Source organism: Lytechinus variegatus, chromosome 8 (assembly GCF_018143015.1).
Source record: "Lytechinus variegatus isolate NC3 chromosome 8, Lvar_3.0, whole genome shotgun sequence".
NCBI classification, from domain to species: domain Eukaryota; kingdom Metazoa; phylum Echinodermata; class Echinoidea; order Temnopleuroida; family Toxopneustidae; genus Lytechinus; species Lytechinus variegatus.
In genome coordinates, this window is record NC_054747.1 from 7,837,746 (window position 1) to 7,865,715 (window position 27,970).

The 27,970-nt window shown below is 35.2% G+C and overlaps 1 protein-coding gene across 1 annotated transcript in view; it reads right to left on the minus strand.

Annotated features, from left to right (window-relative positions):
* Positions 1 to 27,970, minus strand: part of LOC121420612 (fibrillin-3-like) — a 161,275-nt gene that overhangs the window by 53,272 nt on the left and 80,033 nt on the right. Inside the window, exons 7-19 of the mRNA XM_041615274.1 lie at positions 21,180 to 21,296; positions 15,019 to 15,144; positions 14,020 to 14,148; positions 11,904 to 12,020; positions 11,102 to 11,224; positions 10,389 to 10,511; positions 9,810 to 9,932; positions 9,159 to 9,275; positions 8,545 to 8,661; positions 7,633 to 7,833; positions 6,970 to 7,146; positions 4,341 to 4,478; positions 739 to 843 (exon numbers count right to left, since the gene is read on the minus strand). Of these exons, the coding sequence (XP_041471208.1) occupies positions 739 to 843; positions 4,341 to 4,478; positions 6,970 to 7,146; positions 7,633 to 7,833; positions 8,545 to 8,661; positions 9,159 to 9,275; positions 9,810 to 9,932; positions 10,389 to 10,511; positions 11,102 to 11,224; positions 11,904 to 12,020; positions 14,020 to 14,148; positions 15,019 to 15,144; positions 21,180 to 21,296 (1,713 nt within the window). The remainder of the gene's footprint in view (positions 1 to 738; positions 844 to 4,340; positions 4,479 to 6,969; positions 7,147 to 7,632; positions 7,834 to 8,544; positions 8,662 to 9,158; positions 9,276 to 9,809; positions 9,933 to 10,388; positions 10,512 to 11,101; positions 11,225 to 11,903; positions 12,021 to 14,019; positions 14,149 to 15,018; positions 15,145 to 21,179; positions 21,297 to 27,970) is intronic.

The window sequence follows — 27,970 nt, forward strand, 5'->3', positions numbered from 1 at the left end:
TACGACATAAATTATTTACACATTATAAACTTTTCACCCACACTTCTAAACGTCTGACACAACATCATATTTATCTGAAGTAAATTAATATTCGATCCAGAATACCTGATGGATACAATTTCACTAGATCTTGGAGCACTACTTGTTTCACTCATTTCCGTAAATAATTCAAATATAATTGTGTTAGCTTCCACAGACTACATAGACTCAGAAGACACAAATATGCTCATTTCAAAATTCTTTGAGTTTCCTTGAAAATGATTTCTGGTATCAGTAATGAATAGATTGACCGATTAATTTATAATCCATCATATACAATTAATTGATTGGAAAATTGTATTAACTGACTGGATGGATGGATTTTGACTGATTGATTGATTGATTGATTGTAAGTAACGAATGATGAATGAATTGATTGGCTGAGTGACTGGATGGATGGATAGTTGGATGGATTGATTGATTGATTGATTGATGCATGCATGGATGGGTGGAATCAGAAATGAATAGATTAATTCATAATCTATCATATACAATAGATTGATTGGAAAATTAAATTGACTGACTAACTGACTGGATGGATGGATGAATTCGGTTTGATTCATTGACTGATTGATTCATTCATTCATTTATTCATTCATTCATTTATTCATTCATTTATTGATTGATTGATTGACTGATTCATTGACTGATTGATTGATGGATGGATTGATTGATTGATCGATCGATTGTTATTTTTACCAGTGGCACATGTTCTTCCTGTTAGACCTGGTTGACAAACACACCTTCCCTCCACACAAGAGCCTCCATTTAGACAGGGTGGTTGACAGACTTGTGGGTTTTCACCTGCAAATACATACACACCAGGGGGAATTTCACAAACAGTTAAGTCTGACTAAATGTCATGCTTAAGTGCCAACAGATGCATGTTATTTAACACAGAATCTAAATGATTAATAAGCAGTAACATGCAGAGTTCTGCTCATGATCTAACCAATGAGGTGAAGTATGTAAATGTACAATTTTAAGTCACACTTAAATCTTTGTTAAACACCTCCCAGATAACAATATTGATATTAATCATTGAATTCAAATTGACATGTGCATATTCTTCATAAAAGAACCTCTGTAAAAAGAGGGTGCCTGGCAAACCTGAGGGCTTGAACATGCAAATATAAACAACAAAATCAATTCATTTTACTTCAAACATTTACACATACACACACCTCTGCCCGTTACACAAAATTGTGCGATATATAGTCAAATTGATTTTTATGATTTATCATACATAATAACAAATGCAATCAATCATATAATTTAGTCTTATGATCAATTACTAGGCTTAGTGTTACCAGTCATAGAACACGGATTGTACTTCCTATTGAGTCAAGTTTATATTTGTAAAGATGACAGGAGTTGCCCTCCACACAAGAGCCTCCATACCTACAAGGATGCAACAAAACCTGTGCAGTTTTCACTGCAAAATTTGAAAGTGATTGTACCTTGGCAGGTAATATTTCAATAATACATATAGTAATAGTCTATGAACACTTTTTTGAAAGAAACACATTATCCTGAAATATTAAAAACCGACTTCATAGAATTAGAATTTCATTACAACTTACCTGTGACATCACAAATTAAACTTTATAAAATCTTTACCTGTCATTCTTTAATAGTTTTTATACCTCTCAATTCATCAATATTGTATATTGTTTCAATGGATTTTAATGCTCTTTATATTAAGAAATGCAATTTTCTTGATACATGTTAATGTTTATGGTTTATCATGTAATATAAATCTTATTGTCCATAATATCACTAACAAAACCTTGCTCTTCATTTTACAGCTCTATCTATTTCTTTAAGGCTAAGTAAATTACATTATGTTCTCTAATTTTTCTTCTTTGAAAAAAGTCATCTGGGTGGACATCCCCATTTAACATAACCCCTCACTTCTATCAGCACATGTTATAATGTAGCATTATAGAATCTTGTTTGAACCTAACTCATCCACTTAGATAATGACACACACTTCCTGAAACACTCAGGAATGACAGAACCAAAGTCACAATCTATCAAATCATCCATGTTTTCCTACTGTCAAAATGTCTTCCCTTTCCTCCCCAAGTCAATTTCACGATATCCATAAATTGTGCATTGGATGTGGTTGCCATAGCAACCTGGAACTTATTTCACTCGTGGACAGACAAGAGAAAAGATGGAATCTATTGATGAATGCTTCCTGCATTCTCCTTTTATTTTAGAGATGAGGTTGCTTCTCTAGGGAGCACCTAGCACCATATCCAAGCCCTCGTGGTATTAAAGATGCCCTATTCCCATTTCCCTTTTTTAAACAGATACGTGTTAAAGTTTCTATAGAAGAGTATTCCTACAGTAGCATTTTATGAGTTTTCTCCATGTTACAGTTATTTGTAGAAAACATTGAAATCATGTTTTGAAAGATGCCCTTTTATCATTTCCTATTTAGAACAGAGGGATCTGTAAAACATCTTTACTGCAAATTCTTGAATTTATTCTCCAACTTCCAGTTTAAACAGAAATATATGGTTTGAATGAAGACAGTATCTTTGTACAATCCTAAAATTTTATTTTCAAAGTTCGAGTTATTGGAAGAAACCATTAAAACTATGGTTTCAGAGACATCATGTTCTCATTTCCTAATAAAATCAGAGCAATATCTTCTCGATGTGAACATTCTCTTTACAGCAAGATTTCTCTTATTTTTTATTCTTCAAGTTCGAGTTATGCTTTTAAAAATGTAATATTTCCTACAGATAGGTATTCTGTAAGAAAATAATTATCCTGTAATTCTTTAATTTCTTTTATTAAGTTCCAGAAATTTGAAGAAACACATTGATATCAAAGAATTACTTGACATTAAAAATGCACTAATATGATAATAAATACACAATATACATAAATGGAAAGAATTTGAAGTAAAGGTTCAGCTTTCCAAATACATACATATTGTCTCAAGAGGCTATTCCTAATCAGATGGATTGATATGTGATTAAGTAGTACACAGAGATAATATCAGCCAATTAGATTCAACTGATTAATCAACAAGAGATAAAAAAAACATATATTAATTTATCTGATTTTATTTTAAACAATTTTACTCTTTTAATTAGAAAAAATATCAACACACTCTTTAGCAGGTTGAGTATCTCAAGACAGCAATTGTGTGTCTTGATATCAGTCTCAAAACTTAGGGGGGTTACAAGAAAATGTTTGCAATCAATTGCAAATATTCTGTTGCAATATTGCGACGGATAGATCAGTTTTCAACTGAAGCAAACCAGAATATATTCCTTGTTGCAAAAAGCGGATCAGTAATCAATTACAAATTTACCACTAACTGAAAGACATTCAATTGATTTTGATTCCAAAAATAACCATCCAATGATCCCAAGTTTGTTGCAATGCCCCATAGGTGTTATTGTCCAGGGGTGTTTCACAAAGATTTAAGTATGACTTACAAGTCACACTTAAATGACTAGTTCCACGCAGTATAAAAGGCATGACCACGTTGCTCAGATCATGCCAAGAGAACGTACACTACTGCATATTGATCTGTTGCACATCATGTACTCGTTGGCATTTAAGGGGAATGAAACCTTTGGAACAAATAGGCTTGTGTAGAAACAGAAAAATAAAAGAATAAGAATAAAGAAAGTTTGAGAAAAATCGGACAAATAATGAGAAAGTTATGAGCATTTGAATATTGCAATCACTAATGCTATGGAGATCCTCCCATTGGCAATGCGACAAGGATGTGTGATGTCACTGATGAACAACTTTCCCTTTGGTGGACTATAAAGTACCCTCAAAATGTCTCTTTTTGCTTTTTCTTATGATGATACAAACTCTCTATCCATGATGTAATCTAAAAAAATATTTATTACATGCCCTCATGTAGAAAGAACACATGATCTATGGATAGATGTGATAAAAGAGGCAATTCAAGTGAAATATATACTAAAGTAATTGGGAGAGTTGTTCACAAGTGACATCACACATCTTTGTCGCATTGCCAATTTGCTATCTCCATAGCATTAGTGATCGCAATATTCAAATGCTCATAACTTTCTCATTATTTGTCCGATTTTTCTCAAACTTTTGTTGATCTGTTTCTTTGATTTTTCTGTTTTCACACAAGCTATCTTGTTCCAATGGTTTCATTCTCCTTTAAGTGCTACTCTAAATCATACTTAAATCTTTGTGAAACACCTCCTAGGTCTCAATCTCTATCGTATCTAATACTGTCTCAGCCCCATCACTGCTGCTTAGAACGAATGACAAAAACGGAGGGTGCTCACCATATTCACAAGCAGGGCCAAAGAAGCCCCAGAGACAGGCACATGCTGTGGGACAAGCTGGCATGCCGGTGCAATGTGGAGCATAGCGGCAGGTGCCCCCGTTCACACAACCTGGGCTACACATAGGGGATCTGGGTACTGGGATATGATGCGTTCAGACAATCAAACTGTAAACATGCAAACTGGCTGGAACAGTATGAACAGCTCATGAGTATACACAGTGATGAGAAATGGTGCGAATGGATAAAAGCATGTTAAAATGAAGAGCGATAAAGAATGTAAATATCCAAACAATCTTCCAATCAAGTGTCTATTTCAATCAAAGATTATTGAAAATATCATTGAAAATCTTTCTTGGGAAATTTGATACCTACATCTTTTTTGCCCCAGTAACACGTATCCTCTATCAGCTTTAGTACTAAAGCTTTTAATGATAATGGGATGTAACAAAATTGCGATGTATTTTATTTTCCTCATCTCATTAGTCAAGATATCATGCCCCTATCCCAACGGAAATCTTTTCCCAATGAAGCAAATTAATGCCTGTCATCCGAATCAAAGGTACAATTCAATTAGCTGATCCCCAAAGTTACAGCGATATTTGTTTCTTTTAAAAAAATCTGGCATTAGCAAATAATAATCCAATTCCCACAAAATTTTATAATAAAGGGATTTCAAACATAGAAATATGCACTTGACAAGAAAGATTTCCACATTTGATGAAAAACAAAATAATGATCATTATGAAAATGACACAGGAGTGTTGTATGATGCTATGAAATTGATTTAACAATATGAAAATGAAACAAAGCTGTCAATAATGAAGACAGGTCATGAATGAGCATATTAAGATGATGATAATGAAGTTCTCATGGCAATGAAAAAGATGATTTGAAAATGACCAACACACTATTACAGCAAAGCAACATGACTGTGAAAATTTCAAAATAAGCAATGAAACCACCCACAAATACTTAAATATCAAAGTGTAAAACTAAATATAACATGAACTAAACCGAAATAAGTTTGTACCTAAAAGAAAATTACCATTAAAGAAATAGGCCAAAATTACACAATAGTTCAATATAAAGTTTGTTTATAGACAATGTGATGATACATGTACATTTTAAGTGTTCCATATAAAAAAGATTAATACTATGAAAAGTAAAATGGCTAGAAATAAATGGTAAAAAAATGAAAACTTGATTTATTCTTCTATTTTTGACAACAGATGAGTAATTTAGTTTTGAAAAACAAAAGAGCCATGTTGTACAAATAACCAAGATTGAAAAGAAATTGAAGAAAATTCATATTCATCGTCCTTTCATGCATGACTGTTTATATTTCTTCCAAAATAATATATTTTTAAAATCCAATATAGGATGGATCAATGAGCTCAGAGGAAAAAAAATAGAAGAATTGGTAGGTTTTTTAAATAATCAAAATGGTGTAAGTAAACAGAATTACTTCAACAATAAATTACACTTTCTTCTAAAAATATTATTCTAAGAATAGTGAAGAATTACACTGATTTTAGATAAATTGACATTGTACTCTCTTTAACATTCTCAAACATTTTTTCATCTGTCATTTAACAGGAACCAAAAAGTGTCTTTCTTTTTAATAGATGAATTCTCTACATCTGACATCTTTTTTTACCAAAATTCTTACTTATTTCATCAAAAGAAAATACTCTACATGAAATTCTAGTCCTTATTCAAAATCAGAAACTACATATTCCCATATTGAGATCAAATGGGCAATTAATAAAGATCTATTGGAATTTCAAAACAGATTATGACTACAAGCAATTTTTTCATCGCTTCAAAAGTACATCGCATTGTATGCAACGATTGAGAAAGTTGGGCATTAGTTTTAATCTTAGCTTGAAAATAAATTCTGCTGTACTAGTGACATTCCATTCCCATTAATCCGAAATGATAAAACTGTGGATTCAATACTTTTCAGGAATGGACAAAAAAATGCGGCTACCTTTTATAACAGACAACAATTGAAATTGATATATCACTAATATATAGGTTAAATATGCATACCTATCTACACTATACATATACATAAATACACTTATGCCTATATGATATCTAATTATCTTATCCAGTTTATCAATGAAAATACAGTGGGATGTTCAACATTAACCAGTGTATTAGTTTGGTTGGCTTTTATTTTTTTACTCTTTTTTCTTTTTAGATACTTTGTATTTAGGGACAGCCTTATTGAGGTCTAAATTAGAATGATTTTCTTTAACAAGAAGTCTCTACAACACTACAGTCACACCAGTGAAACATACTACATACCACACCATTGTATATCACTGGTAATATCATAATAGGTTTGATCAGCCAGGAGTCAGCTTTGCAAGTGTGACTGTGGTATGAGACTATTGATGAGACTGGCAACCATAGACTAATAGTACAGAAGGTTTCTCTTTTGGCTTGTTGCATAAATTTTCAAGATGTTTTTAATGAAAGGTCGACCTTCCCACAATAAGTCTACCAAGATGCAATCAGATCCTAAGAAACAGACAATGAAGTGCTAGTCCAGGGACTGCGGCAAGCATGCAAGCAAGTAAGGGGTGTAGCCCCTGAAGAGGACCTGGCCCCTATCCTACCTTCAAAGCAAGTGTGTCCATCAGGGCTAAGAGTGTAACCTGGAGGACAGGTGCAGTAGTAGCCCCCTGGGGTGTTGACGCAGGAATGGCTGCACTTGGGCTCTGGTCCGTCGGGGCAGCGGGGGTCTCGGCAGGGCATGGTGGTTCCTGCGTTGGCCACGTTGCACTCATTCAGATCTACAGAAATGATGAAAATGTGGCAACAGTTCAAGTTTAATCTTCATGTAATGGCAAAACATTGCTCTATACACTTGTAATTACGTTAAAATATCATGCTCCCAAGTCATCATTACAGATGGTAAAATCAACCTCCGGGGAAAAGCAGAACCATCTGAGATCCTGTCTTCGATTGAACAAACTGATGAACAAAATGACCTTTGAACAGGTCCCTCTTTTGCTTAAGTCTCTAAAATCAGGGGCAATCATCAACAGTGATGCAATATAAGCCTGATGATCACTCAAATCAATCAATTCTTTTGACAATCAGATCATTATCCCTCTTTGAAATTTAACTTGCAATATACAAATATGTCTAACACTGGAGTCTCTCAGCCCTTGGGTACATCTAACTATTAAAGGGGGTAAACCCTATCCCTGAGGTACACTCAAATCATTTGTGAATCCCGATAACAAATGCCTTAATCATTTTAATATCAAGCTTACCTTGGCACAAGCCAGTCTCATGGTTGAGTCTCTCGCCCCTGGGGCAATTATCGCAGGTGGTACAATCAGGTCCTGGGGTGCACTGCCTCTGGTCCACATGAAGCAGGTAACCTTCCTCACAGGAACATACATAGCTACCAAGGGTGTTCCGACAGTTGTGCTGGCAGCCTCCCTGGGTGGGCGTGGCACACTCATCAACATCTGGAGAAAATGGGTAATATGGAAACAGATACATTCAGGTAACTTTGCCTAAGTCAATTTTAATAGGACTACAGAAGTCTTTTTGATTTAGGAAATTTGACTGGAACTCTTAAAGGAATGGTCCCAAAGGAGTGGAGAGAGTGCATACATTAAGTGTGGGCCTGCCAGGATCCGATGACGGGGTAAAAATAATTACAATGCAAAGTGCTTAGAAACAAATTATAAGTACTACACAAATGTAACTATTATAAAAGGAATATAACACAAGTTTTGCATATTCTCATCTTAATAGATGAGTGTAATCATCATTAAAACGTGCTGTAACTTTTATGTAAGAGTTCATTTTTGTCATACCGTATGAATAAAAGGTCAGGCAAATAATGTGTCTGAAGGAAACATTCAGATACATCAAGAGACACCTACACAGATCAAAAGAGAGACAGATACAGAAGCAAACACAAACATACCTTAATCAAAATTTTGCGCTTCCATGACATTAACTCCAGCAACAACTGCTACGATGGAAAATCTACATGTCAAGCCAAACATAACACCTAAGGTAACCTCAAAAACTAAATAAACCCTAATCCTTATCTTTACACTATTCTGAACCAAAAACTATATAACACTTCTAACTCTGACCCTATGCCCTCTGAGATATTAAGACCGGAGCAATTGTCGTGTCACGGATATAGAGAGCACTGTTCATACCTTCGCAATGTCTTCCATTGTTATGCAATCTCATGCCTGAAGGGCATTGGCATCTGAACCCATCTGCTGTGTTGATGCATTTGTGTGAACACAATCCATCTGTACATTCACTGGGCGCTGAATGTGAGAAAGATACAACATGAACAGTGATACCAATTAATACTCAGCAGTCATTTCATTTTGCAACAATTTTTTCTTCCTGACATGCATTTAAAGGTGTTTGGTACTGCAAAATCAGAAAATAGCATTGAAAACGAAGCTTTTGGATACGCACTTCTTTAGAGCAAAATTGCATGAATGAACAGAACTAAAAAATATATAATAGAACCAACAAAATTGTGGACGCGACATGACAAGCTGTGATTGGCTGTCAAGGGAAACAAATGTTGCTATGAAATTTCCATCCATGACCAGTGGAGATTTCATGAAACAAATAGATGATTGTTTGCACTGATAACTCTCATAAGCTGCTGGAATCCTGCATATGATTGGCCCAATACAAATAGTGAGATAAAATCACTGACTTTTTTATTTGTGAAACACTCCCCAGAAATGAAACATATCTTTCATAGATCATAATATGTTTTTAGGATTGTTCCACTAGGACACCTTACCCTGACAGTCTGCGTATCCAAGTCCTTCGTATCCAGGAGGACAAGTACATCGGAAGCTACCAGCCGTGTTTTCGCAACCAAACTGGCATCCATGATCCTGAAGGCATTCATTCACATCTGAAAGTAATACATATTGAAATCTTGAAAATAATACTGTCAACAACAATAAAGGTAATACAAAAATAATTGATATAGTAGGAGCAAGAGTAGTACATTATATCAACAATAATACTAATCACCATTACAAGCAATAGCATTGAGTATATAACATAAGTTTTCTAGTATCATATTTATTTTTTATTTTATTAAATGGTCAAGACACCTTGAAATAATGGGGGACGGAAAAATAAGAAAGGGCTAAACTGTCATTATATCATTTTTATTGCCAGGATGTAATAACAGATTCTTCTCATCACCTGTCTGTAAATGGAGACTGGTTCTGACAAAGCCGGATAAGCAAGATCAGATTATTCATCAATATAAGTTGAAACAATTAGCTCTTCATACTCTAGTTCTTAAGTAATGCAGATACTAATTCCAGTTTCATGCCACTGTAGTACCAAGTATAATCTCAAATTAAAAAAAAAATAAGGAATAAAAAAAATAATGCAGAGATCAAAAGAAATCAAAATAATAATCAGATAGACTTACCAGTACACATCCTTCCATCCAGACCAAGCTCGTACCCAGGGGGACAAAGACACCGGTAGGAACCCTTGGTATTGATACATTGGTAGTGACATAGACCCCTCTCCTGGGAGCACTCGTTGATGTCTGGAAGAAAATAATTGAAATTATCTCAAGGACATTGTATCTGCTATCTAGACAGGTTATCCGATAATACTTATGATTAATAATGTGCCAAATCCATTCTTTACAGGGCTCACGGTACAATGTAAGAAATAGAAAACATATATGGCAAAAATAAAAGACAAAACTCAAGGACAGTTAAGAATAGAAAGCGATAAATAGGCCCATCTTCAAGAAATGTTTGAATGTTACAATAGACCTGCAATGTCATTTAACCAAAAGGTGATCATTCCAGAGAGATCACCAAAAAATTATCTTTGAAGTCATTCCAAAAATTAAAAAAAAAATTAGAACCATCATATTAAATTACTGGCCTCAAATGATAATACACTTTCATTTTAAACAACTTATGCCCCAAGTTCTTCAACTATTTTGTAAACTACCTACAAAATTGTAACAAAAAAATTACAACTCTCTTACCAACACAGTTCTGTCCGTTACTATGTAGTTGGAATCCCTCGGGGCATCTGCATCTATATGAGCCTGCAACCTCGTCACAACCAAACTCACAAACAGCACCATACCTCTCGCAAGCATTCATACCTGGAGAGTGAAAAAATAGGGTCAAGTTTCAATTTCTCTGCTCATGTGAAAAGCATTCTATATGTACTTTAATAACTGAACTGAAGACACAATTTTTAGATGCTTACATGAAGTCATCTTATCAGTTTTTCCCAGAAAACATGCTGCCTACCGGAAGGAGGTGGGTCCTTTACAAAGCATATTGGAATGATCTAATTAAGCATTGAATAGGTTAAGAATCATTGTGGGTTTTCTTATTCCTATCATTGCCTTACCTTACTTTTGGCAACTAGATACTTGACCTTCACAAATTCCTGATTGAACTGGTTTCAATTGGATATTTCAAAATTTGCTCCTTGTTTTTCAAGGATTTGATGAAGATAAACTGAAAATATTATAAATTGCCAGAATACAATTTCATCCAAATCTACGTATTTGTATACACAGTAAAGTTCAGGTCAATCTCAAGTAGAATACATTTCTGTAATTCTATTGTTGTTTTGTTCATTTTATAGTGTCAGGTAATGAGTTCTCATTTTAGTTCAGTCATGAAATTAAAATCATGAAAATATATATTTGAATTAATAAATAACTAAGAAAAAAAAACTTACTTGAGCAGGTCCTAGAGTCTGATCTGAGAGAGTAGCCCGTTCGGCAGGTACAGAAGTAGCTTCCTTCTGTGTTCATACATAGATGCTGACACCCGCCGTTAGCCGTTCTGCATTCGTTCAAATCTGAACACAATTACACAAATGAGGGTTGTAACAATTAAGTTAATCAATTAATGTACTAACTGTTAGTGTTTTGTGAATTTGAAGTTATGTGTGATATACTAGCATATAATAGCCCAGGCGGGTGTTTCATAAAGATGTTTGTAAGTTAAGAGTGAATTTAAGAATGACTGGTGATCCTTTCTTGTGGTAAATGATATTTTCATTGCCGATGGTTTAGCACGTAAGAAAGGATCACCAGTCGTTCTTAAAGTCACTCTTAACTTACGAACAACTTTATGAAATGGCCCCCTGGGGGAGATTCGTAGGGGGCAGGGGAGCAAAAGACCCTCTGATTTCTTGAAAAGCTACAAAATTGAAACCAAAGGAAGGGGAAAAAAGAAGCATTTGCAGTTCTAGACAATTTTTCTTTTTTTTATTTGCGGGAGGTGGTGCTTCTGCAGACTTGAAAATTATATTGGTAATTTCCATTAAAAGAAAATGGCCCATTGTGCAAGTGTGTTATTTAGCTTTGAAACTCTCAATTTTGCAGTGGAGGCCAGACTCCCAGAGCATAATAAGAAGTGCTTTACATACAATTAGTAGGGTTTCAAATGTTACTCTCTCACAACCTGGCAAACTGCATTATAGTATATCTTATATTCTTTTTGTTTGGGGGGATCCATGCGATTAATAGACTTACCGACACATCTCCCTGCAATACTGGAGTAGCCTTTAGCACAGTTACAGTGATACGACCCAATGGTGTTAATACACTTTCCTGTGCACCCATGTGGTAGACTGGCACACTCATCAATATCTGTCAAGGTTAAAACCATGCAAGAGGTGTTCACACTTGAAAATTAGGTGCATATCGGGCAGGGCATATTTCAAGTTATTTTTAGTCATTGTAAGAAGTGTTGACATTAGTACCAGAGCACATTAAACAACATTCAACAGGTTTTCAAGATACAAAGTGGAAACCAACAGAAGGAGAAATAAGAAGCATTTGCAGTTCTAGAAACTTTTTCTTTTTTATTTGTGGGAGGTGGTGCTTCTCTAGGCTTGAAAAATATTGGCATTTTCTGTACAAAAAATGGTCCATTTTGTACGCTTTTATCCATGCAAGAGGTGTTGGATAGGGCATATTTCAATATTTCTTGGTCGTTGTAATAGGTGTTGACATTAGCACCAGAACACATTAAACAACATTCAACAGGTTTTCAAGATACAAAATGGAAACCAAAGAGAAATAAGAAGCATTTACAGTTCAAGACGATTTTTCTTTTTTATTAGCGGGAAGTGGTGCTTCTGTAGGCTTGAAAAATTGTATTGGTAATTTCAGTAAAAAGAAAATGGCCCATTGTATAAGGTTAAAACCATGCATATCGGGCGGGGCATATTTCACTAATAATAATAATAATAATTGGATTTATACAGCTCTTTTTCCAGAGGATACAAAGCGCTGTTAATTGCATAAGACAAGTTAAGGTTTATGGTTATATAAGTGTGTTTTGAGATGTTTTTTGAAGAGGTTAAGAGAAGAGAGGATTCGAAGAGATGGAGGGAGTTTATTCCAAATTTCTTAGTCATTGTAAGAGATGTTGACATTAGCACCAGAACACATTAAACAACATTCAATAGGTTTTCATACTTCAAAACAGGGTGGATAACAAGCAGGGTATATTTAAGATTATTTAGTTATTGTAATTGGTGTTAACGCGAGCACCATAGCACCTTCAACAACATGCAGGATTGTTTTGCCTTTCAGTCACTTCACTGTGGTGAATTAGTGATGAAATATGGTGTCGACACAAGGACAACACCGGAACAATCGTACCCAAGTCATACATTTTCCTACCAGGAATAGCTGCCATGGGTGTTGACACCTAATCAACACAAAGTAGCTAAGTGTGACTGGTGTTTCAAACAACTGTTTACCTGGTGTTGATGCTAACACAACACCCAAAATAACCTCCACAAGTCTTCTTGAACTTCATGTCTACATTGACAAGATTAGCTGCCACTAGCATACACACCTTATCAAAACAATTCCCCACAAGTGTGAGAGGTGTTTAAAACAACTGTTTATATAAATGATAAATTATAAACTATGGTGCTGATTCTAATACAGCACCAAAGCTAACCTCTGCAAGACATGCTGTCTTCTCGGAGTTCAAATCCTTGTCTACACTGAGAAGAATAGCTGCCATTATCAAAGCAATACTGGCAAATGTGACTGGTCTTTTGAAACGACTGTTTGATAAATGAAAAACTTAGGTGTGGATTCTAACACAACACTAAATCTAACCTCAACAAGTCATGCTGTCTCTTTGGAGTTTAAACCCTTGTCTACACTGATACGAATAGCTGCCATTAGTATTAACACCTTATCAACACAATCAACAACTGGTGGTTTTCAATGAATGTGTACATATAAATGATAAACCAAGGTGTTGATGCTTACACAACACCAAAACTAACCTCCACAAGTCATGCTGTTTTATCTTTTTCAAACCCTGTCTACACTGGAAACAATAGCTGCCATTAGCATTAACACCTTATCAACACAATCAACAACTAGTGTTTTAATGACTGTTTACATATAAATGATAAACTATGGTGTTGATGCTAACACAACACCAAAAACTAACCTCCACAAGTCATACTGTCTTCTTGTAGTTCAAATCCTTGTCTACACTGGTAAGAATAGCTGCCATTGGCATCAACACCTTATCAACACAATGCCAACTGGTGTTTTCAATGACTGTTTACATATAGACAATGGTGTTGATGCTAACACAACACCAAACACTAACCTCCACAAGTCATGCTGTCTTCTTGTAGTTCAAACCCTTGTCTACACTGGCAGGTGTAACTACCATGGGTGTTGAGGCACATGTGATGACAAACACTAGGCCCTCCATTCTGCCTGCACTCATCGATATCTACAGGAAGAAAGAAAAATACATAATTTAAATTAATAAATTTAAGTAATTTTAATAATTTAAATCAATAATTGAAAATTACATAAACCAAAATCGTTCGGGTGGTGTTTTATGGTTATTTTATCTCTGTGTTCCTAGTACGCCTATTGAAAGATGAACTAAGCATAAACTAAGTTGTGTTTTCATAATCGAATATACTATCTGAAATATTGTGTTATCATTTTGTCATCAGCCAAACCATGAAGCTGTAAGATTTTTATTTTTTATAATGACATTAAGCATTATGCGGTATTTATATTACATGTACTTGTTTTTCACTTTGTTGTGTCCATACACTGTATGTGCTTCGTTTTTGTTGTAAATGTATGTATACCTCATTGAAAAATCAGCTTTGCTGAAAGGGCTATCCACCTTATGACCAGAAATAAATCAATAAAATTAAAGAGATCACTTGAAAAGGGGATTAGGTCCATTTTTCATCAAATTGGATTTTTTTTCTCAATGTATAGACTTTTAGTACATGTAGCTCTATAAGATGATATCAAAGAAAAGTTGACATTCCCATTAAAAATTGAACTAAAATGGCCAAGAAAAATCACCTTTTTTAAAGGGGTTAGGTCCATTTTCAGTTTGGTTGCAAAAGGGGATCGGTCGACACAGAATTTTTTTTTAAATATGAAGACAGGCAGATTTCTTTTATACCCAATTTTATGTTCACATGGTAGGGTAGTACATCATGACAATTTAGTTTCTCATAAGAATATTGCAATATTTTTTCTCGGAATGGTCCAAAGTGGACCTAACACTTTTTGCAACCAAACTCTTCAAATACTTGCTTTGAGAGTCCCATCCTGCACCGGCATGACTTACCGATACATGACCTTCCATTCATATGCAGTCTGAACCCTTGTCTACAGGAGCACCTGTAGCTACCGGCGGTGTTCTCACAGTTGTGATGACACGGCTGCCACTGGCTCTGTCGACACTCATCAACATCTGGAAAGGGAATCGTACAAAAACATGAATACGAAAAACTTAATCTTCTGAAGCTTGCAAGACCATTTGTACAAAATGATCGGGGGGGGGGTGTTTCACAAAGATTAAAGTATGACTTTGAGTTGCACTTACATGACGACGCATAGATGATATGCAACGCACAATCTTGTTGATCAATACGCAGTAGTGCGCATCCTCTCGTCATAAATGTGGTCATGCCTTTTATATCACATGCGACTAGGTATTTAAGTGCACCTCTAAGTCATATTTAAATCTTTGTGAAACACCCCCCCTGGAAAGGTAGTTGGTAAATTGCCACTTGGTCTTCACCCACTTTGTCTACTTTCCATCTGGTCTAATCCCACATGGTCTCACCCTAGATGTCTACAACAGTTTGTCTATTAACATTCATCAACATCTGGACAGACGCTCGTACAAAACATGAACATATCACTCAATCTTGTTAAAGCCTATTTAAGTTTTGGGTGAATCTCCCATAAGTTAATTTTGACCATTTCTATTCATTAATGGAATATACATGTATGAATGTGTAGGCCCTAAAACATTGACAATGTAATATAGATGAAAAACACGTTCTACTAGATGAATTTCAGGAATTCATGTTTCAGTGTGTTCACACAGGTTCACCCATGCATTAAGGCAGTGTGCGCTTTATATTTTCTTGCACATTTGTGCGTGTTTCAAAAACATGTGAGGGGTTCAATAAACTTAATATACATTCTTTGTTAATTTGGGCAATATCTGCAACCCAAAAACTATCAAGAATCTGAGCGAAACTATATTATTATTTTATGTTGAAAAAGAAATCCAATGAAGGCTTTTGCATTTATCAATATCATGTAGTTTCTGAACTGGCCATGTCATCCTTTTTGGCTATTGACATTGCCTATGCACAGATGAAGATGAACTGAGTAAAATGATAAATCATTCTACACGGGTATCTTCACATGTCAAGGTTTTAAATATCGCATATTTTTTTTTCTAAAATACTTGTTACCTTTTTAAAACACTTGTTACTTATCATACTTTGCCCATGCGAACTAACGTTTTAGAAGAACAAAGTAAGAGGAATGAATACATGTATATTTTTTTTGCCATGATTCACGGTATTGCCCATGACCATATCTCCGACCTACAAACCTTCCAAGCATCCTCAAGCAAGAAAAATAATACACCTATGAATTATGTCTTCATATTGCTCCCAGCTTATCAAGGATTTACAGACGACTCTTAAAATCAACTCTCCTTTCAGTTACCGAGATAGGGAGAAAGGTTCAACGTTGGGCAGGTGGCGACAAACCAAATTGCCAATTTAGGGATCAGAGAGTGTCTGGGTGTGCAGAGAAGTGCCAAGTGGCAGGAAGGATCAATTAGAAGCTGTCATATCTCCAGATGACGGCCTGTGGACTTCCATTCAGGAGTTTTCAAATGCAGGGCATGCTATGGCCTAGGTCTACAGTTTATAGCCTGTATTGTTTTGTTGGGTATGATCACATGAGGAGGTATTAGCGATTTTCACTGGCAACTGTTAAAAGCTGCTAAAATGCTGGCGTGTGATTGGCCGAGAGAAAAATAAGTGAGTGAAATCAATGACAAAAAGCTTCATGACAGGCCTATGCTCCCCTGATAAATGGCTTGATTTGATTTAAGTTTGGTTCACCAATAAAGCCACTCGAAATAGCAGGCAGTGACTAAAAATTAACTGAATTTACGGGAGTAATATAACTGCATTGAATTAAATTTGACTTTGATGGATAAAATGGTAGAAAATTGCATGAGATCGCACAGCGACCTCCAAGGGCAGAAAAGGGTCGATTTCAATGAAAGTAATATCAGACCAAGAATAGTCCAGTCATCCCTTTCATTCATACTATACATTCTTTATACTATATGTCCATTTTCTTAATCCATTTACTTTTGTACCCTAAGTTCTCATAATATGCTTTGATTATTTTATATAATCAAAGCCTCCAAGTATAAGTAGCCTCCAAATTAGCATTTATTATTTTAGGAGACTTTATCTCACAAGGCCACTATTGGCTTTATTTTAAGTCCTCCTTTTTCGTTTCTCATATTATAACTGTACACAGGCCTATCATACACGAATATTGTTGTATTTTAAGTAGTTTTTTTGCATGCTTACATTTTAAAATACTGATGTATATATTCAAAGTGTATTTTTCTCTGTATATATATCTGTACTCATTGCCTTTTTTTTTAGAAATGAATAAATGAACTGAATTGAAAGTTGTACTAAAAAAACATGTACATTAAAATCCATTCATGGATTGCGTGATCAGTGGATATGTCAACTTTTTTACTCTTAGCTATTTACATTCAAATCCATGATATAACAAGAAATAAAACTAAGAGAAAGGATTAACGGAAATGGCGATCTTCCTTTTTAAGCAGGTCAAGCTCTTCTCTGTCATAGGAACTACAGATAATACAGAGGTCAAATTGAGGTATCATTTTTTTATATAGCAACATAGATACCTTGATGTTAGATAAAGAAACATTGCCCATAAAAAAAATCTTACCAAACTCACGTGTTCTGACACAATAATACGTGACCCAGATGGACCAAAGCATCATTTCTGAATAGGTGCATTCAGACCAACTTGTTCACCAGAATGCCCATTCATTTATAAGAACTTGTTCCAGCTTCAAAAATACCTAATAATTAACACATTCACACCGACCATTTGCAGACCATTTGGGATAAGTTCTTGAAGTGTACAGAGCGTGCAGTATGGGTCTAATTAGCAGGCAAGGTGTGAGCAGTACAAGGCGCCCTCCCCCAACTTTTTGCGGGGTTGTTCTCATAATCTACTTTTACACAGCCAAAATACCAACAACCTTGAAAAAAATCCATGCAAAAGTTCTCTTAATTACAGCAAGTCCCTACAACTTAGCGGGTATTTTCATTCGCAGATAATACAAGTCTTCTGCTTTCACATTGGCAAAAATATGTCTGTTATTTTCGGACCAGGGTGGATCAGGATAAATTACCCCTATCAGAGAATGACTGGTATTCTTGAACTTCGGGGCAGTCTGAAAGCACCGTGTGGCATATCATCCATCAGGTAAAGTTTAAGGGTTTCATTGGTTTGTCTATAGAATTAATGTTTGATAATTAACACTTGTCTATCGACTAGTCTCCAAGGAATTGTCATCCTGTGATTGCCGACGATTTAATGGAGGAAATTATATCACTTAAATTAAGAAGGAAATCCATAATGACAATGGTCCAGTGTTAGCTGACAGCTAAGAAAGTATTGTTTACTCTACAAGTGATAAACCAGTAGACCAATGGCTTCGAGTCATTTCTGAGAGAATATAGATAGACGCTTTATTAAAGGGGTACTATGACCTTTTCATCACCATCATTATAACCGTTATCAATCATCATCATCACCACAATCATCATCATTTAACATTAATCATCATCACCATCATCATCATCAACACATGATGATGATGATCATCATCACCACCATCAGCATCATCATTATTACCATTATCCCCATCACCATATCATCATCATAATCATCATCACCATCATCATTGTCATCATCATCATCATTATTACCATTATCCCCATCACGATATCATCATCATAATCATCATCACCATCATCATTGTCATCATCATCATCATCACTATCATCATCATTACCATTATCCCCATTACGATATCATCATCATAATCATCATCACCATCATCATTGTCATCATCATCATCATCACTATCATCATCATCATCATTACCATTATCCCCATCACGAAATCATCATCATCATCATAATCATCATCACCATCATCATTGTCATCATCATCATCACCAAGGTTAAACTCACCTATACATCTTTGTTTGTCTGGCGAGAGAGTAAACCCAGTTCCACATTCACAGCTGTATCCTCCTTCTGTAGTCACACATTGCTATCATCATCATAATCATCATTATCAGCATCATCATCACCTTCATCATTATCAGCATCATCATCATCAACATCATCATCATCATCAACATCATCATCATCACCAGTCATCAGTATCATCATCATTATCATCATCATTACTATCATCACCATCATCATCAATCATCATCACCATTATCATCACCATCTTTATCCCAATCATCATCACCATCATCTCAACATCATCATCATCTTCATCATCATTACTAAGCCTGAGTCATATCGATTATTTTGAAAACCGGTGTTCGACAGCTCTAATTCGATCGAACATCGATGCATCGAATATTGAAGGCGGGGAAAATTTAGTCTTTTATTTTTGCGTCGATGCGATGCGCTTTGCATATGCACTACGCACTGACGGTATACGTATGCGCTGGCGTTGGCCGGGTGAGCGATGCACAAGCAGATGACAGAGCAAAGTTCGTTTGTATTTTCCATGATCACAAAACACACAAAAAAGGCTGGGGACCAAAGCAGAATTCTTCCCAAAATATCTTCAACAATGATATTTGCAGATGATAACATATAAGTTTAAAATGAAACAATAATAAAGACATGAATCACGCAGAGTCGATCCGAATGATTTTCGGTCGACTAGCATTCGCAGTCCATTCACCAGCCCCGTCCACAGCTCCGTACACTCACTCTCCCGAAACGACAGGCGTGCTTGACGTCAGCGCCAGCAAACAAGTGCAATCAACGGAGAGCGCTGTAACTTGCCTGAGATTGTGTAGTTGGATCCAAAATGAGCTCCAAATAAATTTATGGGAATAAATACGTAATTTTCTCTGGATGGTCATTTGAATTGCTATTCAATGCTGATATAACGATTGTGAGGAAAGATTGTGGAATATGAGTTATGACGATGTTCGAGAATTAATCCTGATAATGACAATCCAGTTTTTTAGACGCAATTGAGCATGCGATCAAAATAAATACGAATGTTTCGAATCGAGCCCTAAATTCATCTAAATTATTACGATTTAACAAGATTTTATGGTCATACTAAGAAAATTGACGATGTCAGCAAAGTATGTTATGTTCATATGGAAGAAATAATACTGGGATTATTTCTATTTTATCTCTGGACGTCTCCTCCAAGCTCCGAGAAAATAAGCACAATGCGCATGCGTGTTTGATGACGTATGACATATTTTCCCATTCATGAAATCAGAGCCCAAAGTTGGGCAAAAGTTGGGCACAAACTAGCTTCAAATTGATGGGAAAAAATATCAAACGCAATTTTCTCTGTTTTGTCATGTAAAATGTTATTATATGGTGATATTACGAACTTGAACAGAGTTTTTGCATGTAGACAATGTTCGAGAATCAATCCTGACGTGATGATTATTTTTTTTAGACAAGTGCGCTGCACTAGCTCGACTCAAGAAGTCAAGTCGATCGTCATGAGATGTCCGCCATTGAAAATTGAAACGAAATACAAACGTTTCACATCAAGCTCTAAATTCATATTAATGATTATCATATGCAAATTATTGTTAAATATTACGATTAAATAATGTTCTATGGTCATGATTTTAATATTGTTCATGAAAGCAAGATTTATTTTACGTTGATCGCGTCAATTTCCGGCCATTTTCTGGTTTGATTAAAGAACAGTACTGCGCATGCACGATCGATGGCCATGACTTCCATTCATGAATTCATCGTGCATAAATTATCTCGGCACGAGCAGACGAGTAAGACTCGAACTATGATCGAAATAAACTTCAAATTAATGGTGAATAGCATCATAATTACTCATTCAGTTTCATTTTGGGGGCAATAGAAATCAAGTAAGTAGTAGTAAAGTTGGACATTACTGATATTTTGATGATTGATTGTGTAAACCAAACGAATCGGCCGGCCGACGTATTTTTTTTTTTTTTTTCGATGCACCGATTTTGCAAAATCTGCACCGGTGTTCGATGACATCGATCGAACACCGATTTTAAAATCGATTCGACTCAGGCTTAATCATTAATATTGTTATTGTTATCATTATCACTATCATCATCACCGAGCTTTAACTCACCTATACATCTTTGTTTGTCTGGCGAGAGAGTAAACCCAGTTCCACATTCACAGCTGTATCCTCCTTCAGTATTCACACACCGCTGGTCGCACTGTGAATTCTGACACTCATTCACATCTAGAAAAACAACAAAAAATAAAATTCCATCAATTTAAAGAAATTTGACAATACAATTCACAAGGAAATTATACATTCATTACAGAATAAAGCCTTGTGATATTGAAAATATATGAAGCTTACACTGTGCATCCTACAAAAAAAGAAATCCAAGATTTATTGATGTTTAATCATAACTCAAGCACAAATACAATACACATATGACCTATCATTGCAAAGCTTAGCATCTCCTCTTTTAAAGTAATTTACTATGATAGGCTAGTTATCCATTTTATTTGTGATAAAGTTGTGATAATCACCAATAAATCTCATTGGGGGGGATGCACTGTATAGGCCTAAATAACTTTGAATCTTTATAGTTAAGTCTGTCCACAGCTACTTCAGGTATAAAAATAGTTGTAAAAGTCAATTTTAAATGGTCATTTCTTAAATCACTTTTAAGGTGTATAGTTCTATTCAGACATATCAGACTTATTTTACACTTATTTGACTGTAATTTTATATTATAATAATACATGCATTACAATCAAATACATGCATCCTTCTTTTTCTCGTCCATTTCTTGTGCTCCCCTCTTCTTGTCCCCCACCCACTCAAGTTGAGAAAATGAGCGGAATAAAATGTGATTGTAATAAATTCCCAGCAAAACTCATCCTGACATAATAGGTTTAGACCTGTCAGACTTCATCATGTGATTTGTGAGGACAAGACACATTCATTTCCATATATGTCTAGCCATTCATGATGTTTCATAAGACTTGCTTTAATAAACCAAACAGAAAATGTGATATCTGTGAAAGCTACTGAATCATTTTTGTCCAGTCGAGTTAAAGCATGAAACAGTCAACTAATGCCCAAGCTATGTTTTTTAAGCTATATTTTGGCCTACTCTGTTACAATAAACGTGATTTTACAGAAAAAAAACAGAAGATTTGCAGAAAGCAATAACAGAATCATTCTGTAAATTCATAAAACAGGCATTTTTCTGCAATTTAACTGAACAGGTCTGTTTAAAAAGGGGGAAATGCTGTTTTATTTAAGTAAATTTGTAAGATTCCATACACCAAATACCAATTTCCTGTAAGATTACGCAATCTGATTACAGGTGTTCTCGAGACTCTGCTGCAGGAACTTCTTCTATTAAAGTGTAACTAGGCCAAGAAGTTATGACGGACACAAATTGGAATAATAATATATGAGATTGCACACAAAGTATTGTATGGAAAAATACGTAAATTTATGTAAAACAAATAGACAATAGAAAAAGAAGAAAATTATGGAGCTGAATATTTCAATATTCAAATTTATTATGACTGTAGTTTATAAGTACAGTAACTGGAATAATTAGTTCCTGGGCCTTTACACATTCCCTAGCCTACTGGAAAGAGTTTCCTGAAGATATGAAAATTGGTATCCATGAATTCTCACAACCAGGAAGTCAGGGGTTCAAACCAAAAGATGATGAGTTGCTGCTACCCAGCTAGGCATTCAACAATTAAAGGGATAGAGCCTCGTCGATCTGGCGCTGCGCAGAGGCTGCGGTCAATTGGGCAAAGCAAATGTTCGGAGCATTTCATGTCTATTTCAAACAATTAAATACAGATTTTCATTTTAATCATTAGTACTGTTATATTGAAATTATCCAGAAAATTTTCATTGGCAGAAAATCACTATAGATAGCTGTAAACAAAATGAGTGACACTTTTTTAATTACCACAAAACCACTCAATTATAATTAAAACTAGATTTTAATTCGTCATGAGGACGAATTAGGTGGTCTGTCATGAATTTTCATTCAGTGTCGGCTAATGTTGTATGAAATGAATTACTTAGATATGATTGATAATCTTGATCATACACATCATAGGACTAAATTTAGACCATTCCTATATGTGATTATTAATGTGGGGATGACAATCGTGATGAGTATAATGATGGTGGTGATAATACAATACGGTAAATATGAAATGAAGTTTGGAGCACGTAAAACGCCTTAAAAACTCCTCAAAAATTTCAGACGATTTTTACCAAAATTGACATTCTAAAATTGTGCAACGAAAGGCGCCTTAATCTTAATTTCCACAGCAGCTAATTTTTAATCAACAGTTTTATGTTTTTTGTGCAAAATCTTTTTAAAAACCCTTTGTACTGTTAGCACTTTTTTTCAAGATTTCAAGCAAGAATTTTTACAATTTTAGTGGGTATAAATTTCACAGAATACATGAAAATTCATAGGTGATACTTTTTTAAAACTAAAATATGTTTAAAACTTTTGTTCAAAATTTCTTCTAAATTTCTATCATTTTAATTAGAAATTTCTGAATCACAATGCTTCAGTTTCCCAGCATTCACTTAAAAACTGATCAGCGATGTTTTCTATGAAAGAATGACGTAGAATTTTGTTGTAAAAGTTTGCACAATTCTGAAAATTTCTGAAAAATTTCACATTTTTACCATCAAGAATTTTCAATATCCATTGATTAATTGAGTATGACTGAAATTTACTTGAAAATTCTTTCGTGATGATTTTTAGTGAAAAAAGGTAAGGTAAAAGATTAAAATACAAGCAATTTTCCCGTAAAATTAACGAATTTGCAATTTTTTTTAAAATTTCATATAAGGTACCTGCAAATTTGTTATACATTATATTCAATAGAAATGACCACAACAAAAAAATCTGGGAATTTCGACAAAATGTCTGGAATGAAATTTTTCCACCAAATAGCGTTTCAATATTGTAGCGTTTACTCAGAAAATACATAAATGATGTTTTACAATGTTAAAATTACCTCTTAAAGAGTTCCGGAAAAAATACGAAAAATGTCGTACATGAAAAAGTGCAAAACCAGTGGGCTTGAAACTTACAGGAAGACCGTAAAATTGATTAACAAAACATTTTCTCTAAAAAATTCTCAAAAATTAGGCCGAGAAAAATTTTGCAAATACTTAAACAGGTCACAAAACATTGATGCTGCGGTCGAAAGTGAAAATTATTCACACGTTATTTGTAGAAAAATGTTTCGACTACATCATATCAAAATTTGAGAGAAAACTGACCACTAATAAAAAAGATACTGTCAAATAATTATAAATACGTTGACGTATATTGCGAAAATGTGTAAATTTCATTTTTAACGTAATTTTGTAGTAATAACGCAGTCTCCCTATGAGATATTCACCATATCCAAGAGTGAGGAAAAATTGGGGGTCAACGGACTCCTTGAAGAGCTACAGTGAATTTTATATAGGCATATTTTTGGCCACTTTTGACTTATTTTGCGAGTTTGCACGCGCGTGTAAGGCACATTTGAATTGACGCGCATTTACGTATTATTGGTTGTAAGAGGCTGAATGAGGTATCAAATTAATCAGAAGATCATGGACGATGGACAGACACAAAATAAATGACAACTCGAAGAGGCATAGCGATGGTAGGAGCAAGAACGCGCACGCATACCTGTGCGCGTGCAAATTTTTGACATGCTCAAAATGGCCTGAAACGTACCCAAACTTGACCACGGTTGATTTGGAAAATTTTAAAATTTTGACGCGCGCGTACGTGCGCGTCGTGACCTTTGCATGACCTCTGTTGACATGTCCTGATGACCTGTCATCTGAACTTAATATGGTGCAAATATGAATGATTTATGATGATTAGTTGCGATGATATGATCAATAATTTAATTTTACAAAATGGCGCCTAGATGACGTCATCACGATTTGATGACCTTGAAAAGTTTCGTTTCGCGATTCCACAATAATATCCATACATGACATGAAAATCAAGAAATTTGACAGGCCCGATTTTGAGATAACCTGGCGACAAAATTTGGCAATAAAAATAAATAAAGTAAAATCTGACGAATATAATAGGTGATCTGTCATATTCATGACAGACCACCTAATAATAAAGGAAAAAAAAAAAAAAAAAAAAAAAGAGAGTCAAGCGAGGTTTGAACCACCGACCCTAGCGTTACCAGGCAGATGCGTTATCCAGTCGACCACGATCTTCCGGACAGACAGGGAGCGCAGAACAGGAAACATATTGTCAATGTAAATTGTTGCAAGTAGAAAAATGTCATGATGACAAACCTAGTGCAAATTCCAGTTTTGAGAATAGTACAAGCTTCAAAATGAAACAATGGACATATTGTCTAAAGGGTACATTCTAAGGTAAAACATATTTAAAATTTGGCGAGAAAAGACCAATATTTACGTAATTAGAATCAATTTACATGAGTGTTGTGACATCATGAAACAGAAAACACTAATTTTTAGTTCCGACGCCATGTTGATGACGTCACGATGTTTTTAAGGGTCAAATGTGGCATAAAATCATATCTCCAATTCATACTCTATTCGAATAGGAAAAATAAATTGGGGGTCAACGGACTCCTTGAAGAGCTACAGTGAATTTTATATAGGCATATTTTTGGCCACTTTTGACTTATTTTGCGAGTTTGCACGCGCGTGTAAGGCACATTTGAATTGACGCGCATTTGCGTATTATTGGTTGTAAGAGGCTGAATGAGGTATCAAATTAATCAGAAGATCATGGACGATGGACAGACACAAAATAAATGACAACTCGAAGAGGCATAGCGATGGTAGGAGCAAGAACGCGCACGCATACCTGTGCGCGTGCAAATTTTTGACATGCTCAAAATGGCCTGAAACGTACCCAAACTTGACCACGGTTGATTTGGAAAATTTTAAAATTTTGACGCGCGCGTACGTGCGCGTCGTGACCTTTGCATGACCTCTGTTGACATGTCCTGATGACCTGTCATCTGAACTTAATATGGTGCAAATATGAATGATTTATGATGATTAGTTGCGATGATATGATCAATAATTTAATTTTACAAAATGGCGCCTAGATGACGTCATCACGATTTGATGACCTTGAAAAGTTTCGTTTCGCGATTCCACAATAATATCCATACATGACATGAAAATCAAGAAATTTGACAGGCCCGATTTTGAGATAACCTGGCGACAAAATTTGGCAATAAAAATAAATAAAGTAAAATCTGACGAATATAATAGGTGATCTGTCATATTCATGACAGACCACCTAATAATAAAGGAAAAAAAAAAAAAAAAAAAAAAAAGAGAGTCAAGCGAGGTTTGAACCACCGACCCTAGCGTTACCAGGCAGATGCGTTATCCAGTCGACCACGATCTTCCGGACAGACAGGGAGCGCAGAACAGGAAACATATTGTCAATGTAAATTGTTGCAAGTAGAAAAATGTCATGATGACAAACCTAGTGCAAATTCCAGTTTTGAGAATAGTACAAGCTTCAAAATGAAACAATGGACATATTGTCTAAAGGGTACATTCTAAGGTAAAACATATTTAAAATTTGGCGAGAAAAGACCAATATTTACGTAATTAGAATCAATTTACATGAGTGTTGTGACATCATGAAACAGAAAACACTAATTTTTAGTTCCGACGCCATGTTGATGACGTCACGATGTTTTTAAGGGTCAAATGTGGCATAAAATCATATCTCCAATTCATACTCTATTCGAATAGGAAAAATAAATTGGGGGTCAACGGACTCCTTGAAGAGCTACAGTGAATTTTATATAGGCATATTTTTGGCCACTTTTGACTTATTTTGCGAGTTTGCACGCGCGTGTAAGGCACATTTGAATTGACGCGCATTTGCGTATTATTGGTTGTAAGAGGCTGAATGAGGTATCAAATTAATCAGAAGATCATGGACGATGGACAGACACAAAATAAATGACAACTCGAAGAGGCATAGCGATGGTAGGAGCAAGAACGCGCACGCATACCTGTGCGCGTGCAAATTTTTGACATGCTCAAAATGGCCTGAAACGTACCCAAACTTGACCACGGTTGATTTGGAAAATTTTAAAATTTTGACGCGCGCGTACGTGCGCGTCGTGACCTTTGCATGACCTCTGTTGACATGTCCTGATGACCTGTCATCTGAACTTAATATGGTGCAAATATGAATGATTTATGATGATTAGTTGCGATGATATGATCAATAATTTAATTTTACAAAATGGCGCCTAGATGACGTCATCACGATTTGATGACCTTGAAAAGTTTCGTTTCGCGATTCCACAATAATATCCATACATGACATGAAAATCAAGAAATTTGACAGGCCCGATTTTGAGATAACCTGGCGACAAAATTTGGCAATAAAAATAAATAAAGTAAAATCTGACGAATATAATAGGTGATCTGTCATATTCATGACAGACCACCTAATAATAAAGGAAAAAAAAAAAAAAAAAAAAAAAAGAGAGTCAAGCGAGGTTTGAACCACCGACCCTAGCGTTACCAGGCAGATGCGTTATCCAGTCGACCACGATCTTCCGGACAGACAGGGAGCGCAGAACAGGAAACATATTGTCAATGTAAATTGTTGCAAGTAGAAAAATGTCATGATGACAAACCTAGTGCAAATTCCAGTTTTGAGAATAGTACAAGCTTCAAAATGAAACAATGGACATATTGTCTAAAGGGTACATTCTAAGGTAAAACATATTTAAAATTTGGCGAGAAAAGACCAATATTTACGTAATTAGAATCAATTTACATGAGTGTTGTGACATCATGAAACAGAAAACACTAATTTTTAGTTCCGACGCCATGTTGATGACGTCACGATGTTTTTAAGGGTC